Source organism: Bufo bufo, chromosome 8, assembly GCF_905171765.1.
Source record: "Bufo bufo chromosome 8, aBufBuf1.1, whole genome shotgun sequence".
NCBI classification, from domain to species: domain Eukaryota; kingdom Metazoa; phylum Chordata; class Amphibia; order Anura; family Bufonidae; genus Bufo; species Bufo bufo.
The window spans coordinates 117,408,407-117,422,094 of NC_053396.1; the positions used below are offsets into that span (position 1 = coordinate 117,408,407).

The window sequence follows — 13,688 nt, forward strand, 5'->3', positions numbered from 1 at the left end:
CTTGCACTTTAGCAGAGTAGGGAACATCGACCAGTTGTGGACATGCCGCCTAGAGCTTTTCCTGCAAGTAGGCAGGTAAAGTGGGAGGGGTTCCAGTTAATGCTCACTGTCTGTGTATTCCTGCCTACTGTGGGCACAGCACTGCCACAAGATAATTATGCTATTCACTTCTGCTGTATGGATGAGAATATTGATGGTGTCTCTTCAGGATAGGCCTTTAATATCAGATAGATGAGGATTCATATCTCAGCACCCCAGGCAATCAGGTGTTTAGAGCAGGGTCCTTTTTACTGTTGACATTAGGCTGTCACCTGCACACTACTTAGTAGCAATGCTGCATGTTTTGCAACTTCATCCCATTCAAGTGAATGGGGAACAGCTGCAATATCCTTCCCAATTGCTATTAACCACCTCAGCCCCTATAGCTTAAACACCCTGAAAGACCAGGCCACTTTTTACACTTCTGACCTACCCTACTTTCACCGTTTATTGCTCGGTCATGCAACTTACCACCCAAATGAATTTTACCTCCTTTTCTTCTCACTAATAGAGCTTTCATTTGGTGGTATTTCATTGCTGCTGACATTTTTACTTTTTTTGTTATTAATCGAAATTTAACGATTTTTTTGCAAAAAAATGACATTTTTCACTTTCAGTTGTAAAATTTTGCAAAAAAAACGATATCCATATATAAATTTTGCTCTAAATTTATTGTTCTACATGTCTTTGATAAAAAAAAAATGTTTGGGTAAAAAAAAAATGGTTTGGGTAAAAGTTATAGCGTTTACAAACTATGGTACAAAAATGTGAATTTCCACTTTTTGAAGCAGCTCTGACTTTCTGAGCACCTGTCATGTTTCCTGAGGTTCTACAATGGCCAGACAGTACAAACACCCCACAAATGACCCCATTTCGGAAAGTAGACACCCTAAGGTATTCGCTGATGGGCATAGTGAGTTCATAGAACTTTTTATTTTTTGTCACAAGTTAGCGGAAAATGATGATTTTATTTTTATTTTTTCTTACAAAGTCTCATATTCCACTAACTTGTGACAAAAAATAAAAACTTCTATGAACTCTCTGTGCCCATCAGCGAATACCTTGGGGTGTCTTCTTTCCAAAATGGGGTCACTTGTGGGGTAGCTATACTGCCCTGGCATTCTAGGGGCCCAAATGTGTGGTAAGGAGTTTGAAATCAAATTCTGTAATAAATGGCCGGTGAAATCCGAAAGGTGCTCTTTGGAATGTGGGCCCCTTTGCCCACCTAGGCTGCAAAAAAGTGTCACACATCTGGTATCTCCGTATTTAGGAGAAGTTGGGGAATGTGTTTTGGGGTGTCATTTTACATATACCCATGCTGGGTGAGATAAATATCTTGGTCAAATGCCAACTTTGTATAAAAAAATGGGAAAAGTTGTCTTTTGCCAAGATATTTCTCTCACCCAGCATGGGTATATGTAAAATGACACCCCAAAACACATTCCCCAAATTCTCCTGAGTACGTAGATACCAGATGTGTGACACTTTTTTGCAGCCTAGGTGGGCAAAGGGGCCCATATTCCAAAGAGCACCTTTCGGATTTCACCGGTCATTTTTTACACATTTTGATTTCAAACTTCTTACCACACATTTGGGCCCCTAGAATGCCAGGGCAGTATAACTACCCCACAAGTGACCCCATTTTGGAAAGAAGACACCCCAAGGTATTTCGTGATGGGCATAGTGAGTTCATGGAAGTTTTTATTTTTTGTCACAAGTTAGTGGAATATGAGACTTTGTAAGGGGAAAAAAAAAAAACCTTCATTTTCCGCTAACTTGTGACAAAAAATATAAAATTCTAGGAACTCGCCATGCCCCTCGCGGAATACCTTGGGGTGTCTTCTTTCCAAAATGGGGTCACTTGTGGGGTAGTTATACTGCCCTGGCATTTTCCAGGGGCCCTAATGTGTGGTAAGTAGGTAAATGACCTGTGAAATCCTAAAGGTGCTCTTTGGAATGTGGGCCCCTTTGCCCACCTAGGCTGCAAAAAAGTGTCACACATGTGGTATCGCCGTATTCAGGAGAAGTTGGGGAATGTGTTTTGGGGTGTCTTTTTACATATACTCATGCTGGGTGAGAGAAATATCTCGGCAAAAGACAACTTTTCCCATTTCTTTTATACAAAGTTGGCATTTGACCAAGATATTTATCTCACCCAGCATGGGTATATGTAAAATGACACCCCAAAACACATTGCCCAACTTCTCCTGAGTACGGCGATACCACATGTGTGACACTTTTTTGCAGCCTAGATGCGCAAAGGGGCCCACATTCATTTTATGAGGGCATTTTTAGACATTTGGATCCCAGACTTCTTCTCACGCTTTAGGGCCCCTAGAATTCCAGGGCAGTATAAATACCCCACATGTGACCCCATTTTGGAAAGAAGACACCCCAAGGTATTCAATGAGGGGCATGGCGAGTTCATAGAATTTTTTTTTTTTGGCACAAGTTAGCAGAAATTGATTATTTATTTTTTTTTCTCACAAAGTCTCCCTTTCCGCTAACTTGGGACAAAAATTTCAATCTTTCATGGACTCAATATTCCCCTCACGGAATACCTTGGGGTGTCTTCTTTCCGAAATGGGGTCACATGTGGGGTATTTATACTGCCCTGGCATTCTAGGGGCCCTAAAGCGTGAGAAGAAGTCTGGAATATAAATGTCTAAAAAATTTTACGCATTTGGATTCCGTGAGGGGTATGGTGAGTTCATGTGAGATTTTATTTTTTGACACAAGTTAGTGGAATCTGAGACTTTGTAAGAAAAAAATATATAATTTCCGCTAACTTGGGCCAAAAAAATGTCTGAATGGAGCCTTACAGGGGGGTGATCAATGACAGCGGGGTGATCAATGACAGAGGGGTGATCAATGACAGGGGGGTGATCAGAGAGTCTATATGGGGTGATCACCACAGTCATTGATCACGCCTCTGTAAGGCTCCATTCAGACGTCCGTATGCGTTTTGCGGATCCGATCCATCTATCAGTGGATCCGTAAAAATCATGCGGACGTCTGAATGGAGCTTTACAGGGGTGTGATCAATGACAGGGGGGTAATCAATGACAGGGGGGTGATCAGGGAGTCTATATGGGGTGATCACCACAGTCATTGATCACGCCCCTGTAAGGCTCCATTCAGACGTCCGTATGCGTTTTGCGGATCCGATCCATCTATCAGTGGATCCGTAAAAATCATGCGGACGTCTAAATGGAGCTTTACAGGGGTGTGATCAATGACAGGGGGTAATCAATGACAGGGGGGTGATCAGGGAGTCTATATGGGGTGATCACCACAGTCATTGATCACGCCCCTGTAAGGCTCCATTCAGACGTCCGTATGCGTTTTGCGGATCCGATCCATCTATCAGTGGATCCGTAAAAATCATGCGGACGTCTGAATGGAGCTTTACAGGGTTGTGATCAATGACAGGGGGGTAATCAATGACAGGGGGGTGATCAGGGAGTCTATATGGGGTGATCACCACATTCATTGATCACGCCCCTGTAAGGCTCCATTCAGACGTCCGTATGCGTTTTGCGGATCCGATCCATCTATCAGTGGATCCGTAAAAATCATGCGGACGTCTGAATGGAGCTTTACAGGGGTGTGATCAATGACAGGGGGGTAATCAATGACAGGGGGGTGATCAGGGAGTCTATATGGGGTGATCACCACAGTCATTGATCACGCCCCTGTAAGGCTCCATTCAGACGTCCGTATGCGTTTTGCGGATCCGATCCATCTATCAGTGGATCCGTAAAAATCATGCGGACGTCTGAATGGAGCTTTACAGGGGTGTGATCAATGACAGGGGGGTAATCAATGACAGGGGGTGATCAGGGAGTCTATATGGGGTGATCAAGGGTGATCAAGGGTGATCAAGGGGGAATAAGGGGTTAATAAGTGACGGGGGGGTGGTGTAGTGGTGCTTGGTGCAACATATTACTGAGCTACCTGTGTCCTCTGGTGGTCAATCCAAACAAAGGGGACCACCAGAGGACCAGGTAGCAGGTATATTAGACGCTGTTATCAAAACAGCGTCTAATATACCTGTTAGGGGTTAAAAAAAATCACATCTCCAGCCTGCCAGCAAACGATCGCCGCTGGCAGGCTGGAGATCCACTCTCTTACCTTCCGTTCCTGTGAGCGCGCGCGCCTGTGTGCGCGCGTTCACAGGAAATCTCGCGTCTCGCGAGAGGACGCGCCGGCGCATCCAGTCGGAATCAATCAACCACCTCCAGGACGCGTCGCTGCGTACGGCGGTCCGGAGGTGGTTAAAGGGGTTGTTCGGGTTTAGAGCTGAACCCGGACATACCCTTATTTTCACCCAGGCAGCCCCCCTGAGGCTAGCATCGGAGCATCTCATGCTCCATTAACATTGGCCATCAGCATCAAAACAATATAATGTTATGGCTAATCAGTATATATGTATATATATATAGCAAACAAATAATATATACATACACACCATAAATATATATGATGTGACTGAATAAATAAATAAATTAGGTAGTAGGAATACAAGCTAAACATGAGACTGGTTGTGTTCAGTAACTGAGCATCTGTTCTAGATGAAAAGTATTTGTAGCTGGATGCAGCAGCCTAGATTTATGTTATTGACTGTGGAGATGATAAAAAGGAAGATGCAATAAGTGTGTCAAAATAAGAGGATGTATATTAAGCCCGCATGAAGTAAATCTTAGGGGTCAAACTCAAAGATTGCACAGTTCTATGGGCTTTCTCAGGGATTCATCTGTAAGAGTTAGAGTATTATTTGTAGCAGTAAGGAATAAATATTAGGAAAATTCATACAAACTACAGTTCACAAGAAAACCAAAAATTTGGTGAAGGAGTCTCTAAAGAAAAACATTTTCTGTTATATTACAACTTTGAAAAAAAAATAACATTTTACCATGGACGTACAATGCATTGTAATAAACAATAGATGTATTGAAGTGTGCTACCTTACACAAGGGCTGCTAGATCCGAATAAGCTCCATTGGTGTAATATATTGAAATAAGGCTACTTTCACACTAGCGTTACTATTTTCCGGTATTCAGATCCGTCATAGGGTCTCAATACCGTAAAAAAAATGCTTCAGTTTTGTCCCCATTCATTGTCAATGGGGACAAAACTTAACTGAACAGAACGGAATGCTCCAAAATGCTTTCCGTTTTCATACCGGAGAGCAAACCGCATCATGCGGTGGTTTGCTTTCTGTCCTGGGATGCTGAGCAAGACGGATCCGTCATGACCCACAAAGTCAATGGGGACGGATCCGTTTTCTCGGATACAATCTGACACAATAGAAAACGGATCTGTCCCCCTTTGACTTTCAATGGAGTTCATGACGAATCTGTCTTGGCTATGTTAAAGATAATACAACCAGATCCGTTCATAACTGATGCAGATGGTTGTATCATCAGTAATGGAAGCGTTTTTGCTGAGCCCTGCCGGATCCAGCAAAAACGCTAATGTGAAAGTAGCCTAAAACACTGAAGCTTAGAAGGATCATGTCTTCTTCTCGTAAGTATGTCAAGATACTCCAAGCAACCAATAATAGCACTAGCTAGATTTGTTGTACTTCCATATTACTGTTTTACATTGTTATTATTATTATTATTATTGTTATAATGATGACAATTGTATGCAAATTAGTCCACTCTCTAATAAGCTTACAGTTCTCAGTTGAACTTAGAGATGAGTGAATTTTTTGAAATTCGTTTGGGTTTAATTCAAACAATTTGGTTGACTTTATGTGATTTGTGTATGAATAAACTGGACCAGAATCAAAAGTCCTCAGATTGCTCTGAAAAGTAATGTCTGATACTTTGAGGTCTCACAGGACTTATCCAACCCCTTTCAAGCTCTTTAATGCCAAGACAGCATTAGTTAAGTAAAAGTGACACTAACATACCTATGGGCAAACACATGGTAGCCAGTGGTAAAAATCAGCCTGTCTGAAAGCACACTGCACTGATGGATTTTATTTTTAAATTATGACATGGTCTTCAAATTATACCTTTTTTGGTTGCAGATGCTATCTTCTCTGTCTTCTAATCTGAAAAATGGTGGCTGCCATTTTGAGAGATTCATCTTAATCAAATGCCAAAAGATTTGGATTTTGCAAAAATTTTTTTTTTTTGAGGAATTCAAGACAAATTTTATTTTGTTTAGAAAATATTTGCTCATCTCAAGTTGAAAATGCAACTTCAATGTTCATTGTTAATCACCTATGCTACTAGAAGTCTACTTCTGAACTTTTCTGGATATATATATAGAATATTATTACACATAGTAATACAATAAAAAAAAAATCAAAAGCCCATTGATATAGCAGAACTCTCTCTCAATACCAAAAGCCAAATCTAATCAGTTAACTATCATATATTGCATGAAATGATATGATATTATTGAGCTTAATAGTGATATTTTTGGTGCTCAACTTGTGTGGTCACACAGAAAACATAAATTATGACCAATGAAGAAGACAACAATGGGTGTGAGGCTTGCAAACCACATCCTACATTAAGGGACACTGGATACAGAACTACACTATAAGATCCATAAGTAGTATAAAGATAAAACGTAACTTTTATTACTATTGTCTTTAAAACAGATGTTTGGTGGGTTCCGTAATGCATCCATGATCTCGAAAAGGTGACGAAACACTGTCCCTGTGTTAGAGGGTGATGCTGAAGAAATTATAATTTATCCCATGTTATTGCACACTGTACCATACTAATATTTAGGGACTTTATGGTACTCAATAGAGAGGGGGCTATAGATTAGCAAATTGATTCTACATCAACTTCAAATAAATAAATTTTGACAAATCTGAAACTTTTCTTACTCGTCTAGGATGAATCTCTCAAAATAGTGGCCACCATTTTACTAATCAAAAGACGGAGAAGAAGGCATCTGCCATAATTTCTTTAATTTTGAAAGCCTGTTTGCCACCACTGGCTGGCATCTGTTTATCCATAGACATATATGTTGCAGTCAGCTTGTCATTACTAATGCTGTCTTGATATTAAAGAGTTTGAAAGAGGTTGGATACAGTCCCAGAGTGTAATACACAACTTTTCATGGCAATCAGGGCACTTTCGATTCAGACCGTATTTATTAGGAATTAATAAAAACTGATAGCCAGTTAGACCAAATCTGACCCGAAATGATTTTTGAGAAATTAGCTCATCACTAGAGGGGGTACTTATAGAAGATACTGCAAAGTGCACCATGTACTGTAAGATCAGCTATGATTAACCTTTAATAACTTAGGGGGGATTTATTATTGTAAGTGTAGCTGAGGTTAGTTTTTAGACTGGCATTGCTATGCACACCTGCACCAAATTTATGAAAATGGTGCACAGTAATAATAAATTTAGCACAGGTGCAATGTGGTTACACTTATTTCAGTAAAAGTATACCTAGTGTGCAACTTTTGCAACTTTTTTTTAAAGAAAAGTCTGACTTCCTAAATGTGACACAAAAGTGACCTACTCTGAAACTGTGTTCAAATTTTCACTACAAATCTGTAGGTGGTGCCCAAAAAGTTGCAAAATTGACCGCTAAAAGTCATAAAACCCCTACTTGCGTCTTTTTGAAACCAGAATTTTGGCATGCAGGGCTTGATAATGTCCCTCCTTAATGTCTTCATCCCTGGTGTTATTAGTATTCCTTTACTAATTGTAACCATTTTGATCATGCCATGCATGACAGACTAAAATATTAAGGATAAGAGGAATTCTATTATATTAAATTAAAATATGCTTTTCATTTCAAGAAAGTTCAGTAAAAACCTTTGAAAGTATTAAAAAAGGGTACTGGAAATAATAGAGCAGTTCTTAAACTGTTTTCTTTGGGGAGGTCATAGGCACAGGCTTTTGGGACCATTGCAGACTGCCTCATTACTGAGAGTAATCCATCCCTGGACACAGTTTTGTCACAAGTGTCACGGACTGTGGTCATATTCTTCACATTGCACCAAGACTGTTACTTAGCAACAAGGATGATGAGGGCAACTATCTATAAGAAACACCAAAAAGCACATCTAAACGTGTTGAGTAACATTAAGCTAGATGGAAGGAATTCAGACTTGACAAACCTAGTAAATAAAATGTATGCACTTAATGCCACCTTGTGTCTAGGTAAATGTATACAAAGTGTATTTGAAATGAACATACCTGGAGTTCAGGGATGACAGGTCCTCTTTGTGAACACGAGCCAGCAAATGTTGTCAATGGTGAAGGGAGAACAACTGGATTTGGGTTGATGAAACTACTGATATCACATAGTGGGGTCTCTGTCTCTGACCTCTGCATAACCACCTTGTCAACCACAATGAATTTATTCCAAGGAAGCCACAGTGTTCTCTTCACAGCAATGAAGGGTGATCTTTCAAAGACTAAAGTGATAGATATGCCACCAAGCGTGACAAGGTCAAAACTATAACAATGAAGAAAGAAAAAAAGATACAATGAGTGAATCTGACAATTTTATTATAGTGTTACATTCTTAGGGTCCATGCACAGAGCACTGCACAGAGCCTGTATGAGTGGCACACTGAGTCTACTTTGGTCCTTATCTCAGACCCATAGATATTTCACATGTTGTCTTATGGGGTATCCACGAAGCAATGCTTCTAGTTTTTTTGTACCAAAATCTATGTAAAAAAAACTCTGTCTAAAAATACAGCCACAAAGAGATACAATACATATCCATAAAGTTCTATATAAGCCATACTGTATCAATCAGATTGATATTACAGCCATGTGAAGAGATATTACTGTTGTAAAAATTCATGACATTCTACAATTGAATGGGTTCTCTAGCTCTTAAATATTGATGACCTATCCTCATGGGTAGGGGTTGGACTCCTGCTACCCCTACTGATCAGTTGTCGGAAGGGACCCTGCTGATGAATACTGCGGCCTCTTCCGTAGCCTGTGAAATTATGCTCATTTGTCACATGGCCCTTGTGCAACTCAGTCCATTCAAATGAATGGGATTGAGTTGCAATACCAAGCACTGCCACTATACAATGTACAGCACGGTGCGCGGTATACTACAAACACACTGCAGCTCCACAGAGTGTAGTATCATTTCAAACAGCTGATTGGTGAGTTAGATTGCTACTAATCAGACATTATCTTGAAGATATGTCTTCACTATATACAGTAAGTCCTAGAAAACTCTTTAGGTGCGTACATTTAAATATCTACAGTCATATATTAAAATTCACCGGTGTAAGTGATACCGAAACATGCTCCACAATGACACATAAAAGACAAGGCAGGTCAATAATGATGTCTACATCTGCTTCTGATAGACAAGTATAATGTGAGATAAATGATAAGCGTTTCATGGTAGTCTAGTAATCAAAGGAGAAATTGGGCTTTTAAATGAGGTTACTTCAGACAAACATTGAAACTTAAAACGTCCTTTAACTTTAGTTTATTTTGCCCCAGTGAAATTTTTGTGGGTCAGCTTTTTTCAGAGGTCATAAATGAATTTGATGAATGAAAGTTTCTAGGGGTCACCTAGCAAAACATTCCAATAAATCTATGTAATTCCAATGATCTATTTTGATCAATGATCAAAACTTCAGCAGTCTGGTAATATATAATAATTAGGTTCATAATGTATGCAGGGGCATTCATGATATCTATTTGTGGCTAAGTAGTCAATGCTAAAGTACCAAAGCCTACTTCCACAATTTGCACTTCCAAACCAGCAATTGCTAGTTCCTCATCACACACAATATAGCTTTTCTATTTCTCAGTGATTTTCAAAGCAAGCCATTGTTACGATTGATAGGAAAATATATACCAGTTCAGAATTCAATAAAATGGATGTTATTAATTCATGGCCAAATTTCAGTATGTCATTGCGAACCAAGGGTAGACTTACAGGCTTGCTATAAATCAAGTACAGGACTATAAATAAAGTAATGAAAATGGGCTCGACATTGCCTTTATATATACAAGATATCAATATTTTAATAGAGATGCTCAGTATTAATTGGAAAACGGTTAACAACACTTGTACCTTCCGTCTTGACGACTGATTGTATATCCATAGTCATTGTGATGTGCAAAGCTGACATTGACACCTACCAACGGTGTCCCATCCACTGCTACTACTTGACCCCGAATTACACAGGCACGACTGAAAGAAAGAAAATTATTACTAAGTTAAATCAATTTTATAGATTCTTAACAGTATGATATAAGAAAAATGCCTACTTCCGCTGGTTTAACAGATATGGGATGTACGTAATATGCAGTAGGGGTCTTGATTTAGTTTTTTTTTTTATTTAAAAAATAAAAAACCTAAATCAAGGTTTTTTTATTTTTTATTTAAAGCCCATATTGGGGGTTTAATACCTTGATGACAGTTTATCTCCTCAATGTACTAAGAAAGCTTGTCCACTATTTGCCTACCTCCACCACCCTTTCACAATATACCATACCTACTAAGGGCTCTTTCACACTTGCGTTGTCCGGATCCGTCGTGCACTCCATTTGCCGGAGGTGCCCGCCGGATCCGTAACAACGCAAGTGAACTGAAAGCATTTGAAGACGGATCCGTCTTCAAAATGCGTTCAGTGTTACTATGGCACCCAGGATGCTATTAAAGTCTGGCTGCCATAGTAGTAGTGGGGAGCGGGGGAGCAGTATACTTACAGTCCGTGCGGCTCCCGGGGTGCTCCAGAATAACGTCAGAGCGCCCCATGCGCATGGATGACGTGATCCATGCGACACGTCATCCATGAGCGTGGGGCGCCCTGACGTCACTCTGAAGCGCCCCGGGAGCCGCACGGACGGTAAGTATACTGCTCCCCCACTCCCCACTACACTTTACCATGGCAACCAGGACTTTAGCGTCCTGGCAGCCATGGTAACCATTCAGAAAAAGCTAAACGTCGGATCCGGTAATGCGCCGAAACGACGTTTAGCTTAAGGCCGGATCCAGATTAATGCCTTTCAATGGGCATTAATTCCGGATCCGGCCTTGCGGCAAGTGTTCAGGATTTTTGGCCGGAACAAAAAGCGCAGCATGCTGCGGTATTTTCTCCGGCCAAAAAACGTTCCGTTCCGGAACTGAAGGCATCCTGATGTATCCTGAACGGATTTCTCTCCATTCAGAATGCATTGGGATAATCCTGATCAGGATTCTTCTGGCATAGAGCCCCGCCGACGGAACTCTATGCCGGAACCCAACAACGCAAGTGTGAAAGAGCCCTTAACCAGCGAGGTGCCACCCAGATTGTGGAACACCTTGAAATGTTCAGTTTAGATCCAGTACAACAAATGTTATAACTTTACATTGTGTGATTCAGGTAGAATTGAATAAGACTACAGAGAGGTAGATAAACTAAAGATATATGGTATTACAAATCATGCCATTTCTAAAAAATAATACGATAACTCACAGAAGGAGGTTAAACGGGAAGAGCAGTGGTGAACCTGAAGCTCCTTACCCCCAATGCACTCTCTGTAACAGGGCCACCCACTCACTGTGTCATGTGCCATTCATAATACTGTTGCCTTCTTTTGGGTCTCCTCAGGCACCACCACCAGGTGCGATTGCTACCTCTGCCTGCCTCCTCCTTTAACAACACATCTGAATAAGAGAAGGAAGGGTCTACTTTCATGAACATGTTTTTTATATAGTCTGTTACTGAATCTCTCTATTGTAGATCGCAGACAGATTTTCTGCAGGCTCTACTACAATTTAAAAACGCTTGACATACCCTATCATGCACTTTGTTTCCTTGGTTTCATTATTTGGTACATGATCCAAGTCATTTCTCAAGGCCTGTTTAAAAGGTTAAACATTAGCTTATAGGATAGCTACTTTAAATCTGGTGGCATTATAGGCAGAGCTTGCTAAGAGTCCATTTGCATACTCTCTTACCCGAATTACAGAGGACTTTGTCTGGCCTACAAGACTTCTCATGTAATTTAGGGGCTCTCCATGAAGAGATATAGTATCCCCCAAGTCCTTACCTAGGCCTCCCACCCACTTAAGCCAGTACGCTCTGCTCTGATGAGGGGCAATCACCCTGAAACAGCTGTCTGCAGATGAGGTTCTGGCTTATTTATTATCCAAGTCATGTCTCAAGGCTTGTTTAAAAGGTCGAATATTGACTTATAGGATAGCTGCCTTACATCTGGTGGCATTAGAGGCTGAATTTGCTAATAGTTTATTTTGATACCCTCTTCCCATTATTTGGTATAGACATCTTACTCAAGAGTTCCTATTTTATAATAAGGCTGGCTATACTAAATATTAAGAAGTGGAAGTGCAGTTTATATTGAATCGTGGTGGTGAACCTATGGCACGTGTGCCAGTGTGGGCACTCAGAGTCCTCTCTGTGGGCACACATGCAGGGCCGGCTGCAATGAGTGCTTCCATCAATACGGATGAAAGCGCTCATTGCTTGAGTGCAGGGGAGCCGACGGTCCTTTTATTCACTAACCGCAGCTCATCTCCCTGCACTCCTTCTCTCCTCCAGACCAGCAGTGACAACATGACCTCAGCCGGTGCTCCTCAGCAGCACGATGTACCGTCACACATTGCGCTGCTGTGCAGGAAGAGCCAGGAGTCAGCTGTATGCTCCGCCCCCTACACTGTAGCGTGATGTCCAGCAGTTTCATGCTGCTGCTGTGGAGTGCCGGCATCTGAACATCAGGAAAACCAGGTGAGTACAGTTTGTTTTTTTCATATTCTCTGAAGGGGGCACATAATCTTTCATAACTACTGTGAGGAGGCATATAATATGTCATAATTACTGTCAAAGGGGCACATAATATGGCATAACTACTGTGAAGGGGGCACATAATCTGTCATCTACTGTGAGGGGGCACATAATCTGACTACTGTGAAGGGGGCATATCTAGGCATAACTATTGTGAGAGGCACAATGTGGATATTACTACTGTGTGCTTTCACAAGGGGGCAAGAATTATTATGTGGGGGTATAAAGATGACTGGGTTTCTATAATTACCGAATGTTTTGGGCGGAGTTAGAGACGTAGAATAGTATGAAAACAATTGGCGCACATCTTGTCTCTCTTTGTGTTTTTCAAAAGTTGGTATGTATGCAGCTCCCCTGCACTCCAGCAATGATAGGTATGTAAGGGGACCCCTGGGGGGTCATTATACTGTGTGAGACCCGCTTACACTGTATAATGACCCCAAGTGAAACATAGAAACATAGAATGTGTTGGCAGATAAGAACCATTTGGCCCATCTAGTCTGCCCAATATACTAAATACTATGGATAGCCCCTGGCCCTATCTTATATTAAGGATGGCCTTATGCCTATCCCATGCATGCTTAAACTCCTCCACTGTATTTGCAGCTGCCACTTCTGCAGGAAGGCTATTCCATGCATCCACTACTCTCTCAGTAAAGTAATACTTCCTTATATTACTTTTAAACCTTTGCCCCTCTAATTTAAAACTATGTCCTCTTGTAGCAGTTTTTCTTCTTTTAAATATTCTCTCCTCTTTTACCTTATAGAAACATAGGCCCCCCCATACGGTATAATGGCCTCCCCAGTGGCCCCACACAGTATAATGACCCCCCCAGTGCCCCCATTCATTATTCAGGTTATCTTGCTGTGTTGGCACTT

At 41.0% G+C, this 13,688-nt stretch overlaps 1 protein-coding gene across 1 annotated transcript in view; it reads right to left on the bottom strand.

The window, feature by feature from the left end:
- TENM1 (teneurin transmembrane protein 1) overlaps nucleotides 1–13,688 on the bottom strand; it is an 840,365-nt gene that overhangs the window by 192,329 nt on the left and 634,348 nt on the right. Inside the window, 2 exon segments of the mRNA XM_040405386.1 lie at nucleotides 8,230–8,491; nucleotides 10,094–10,213. Of these exon segments, the coding sequence (XP_040261320.1) occupies nucleotides 8,230–8,491; nucleotides 10,094–10,213 (382 nt within the window).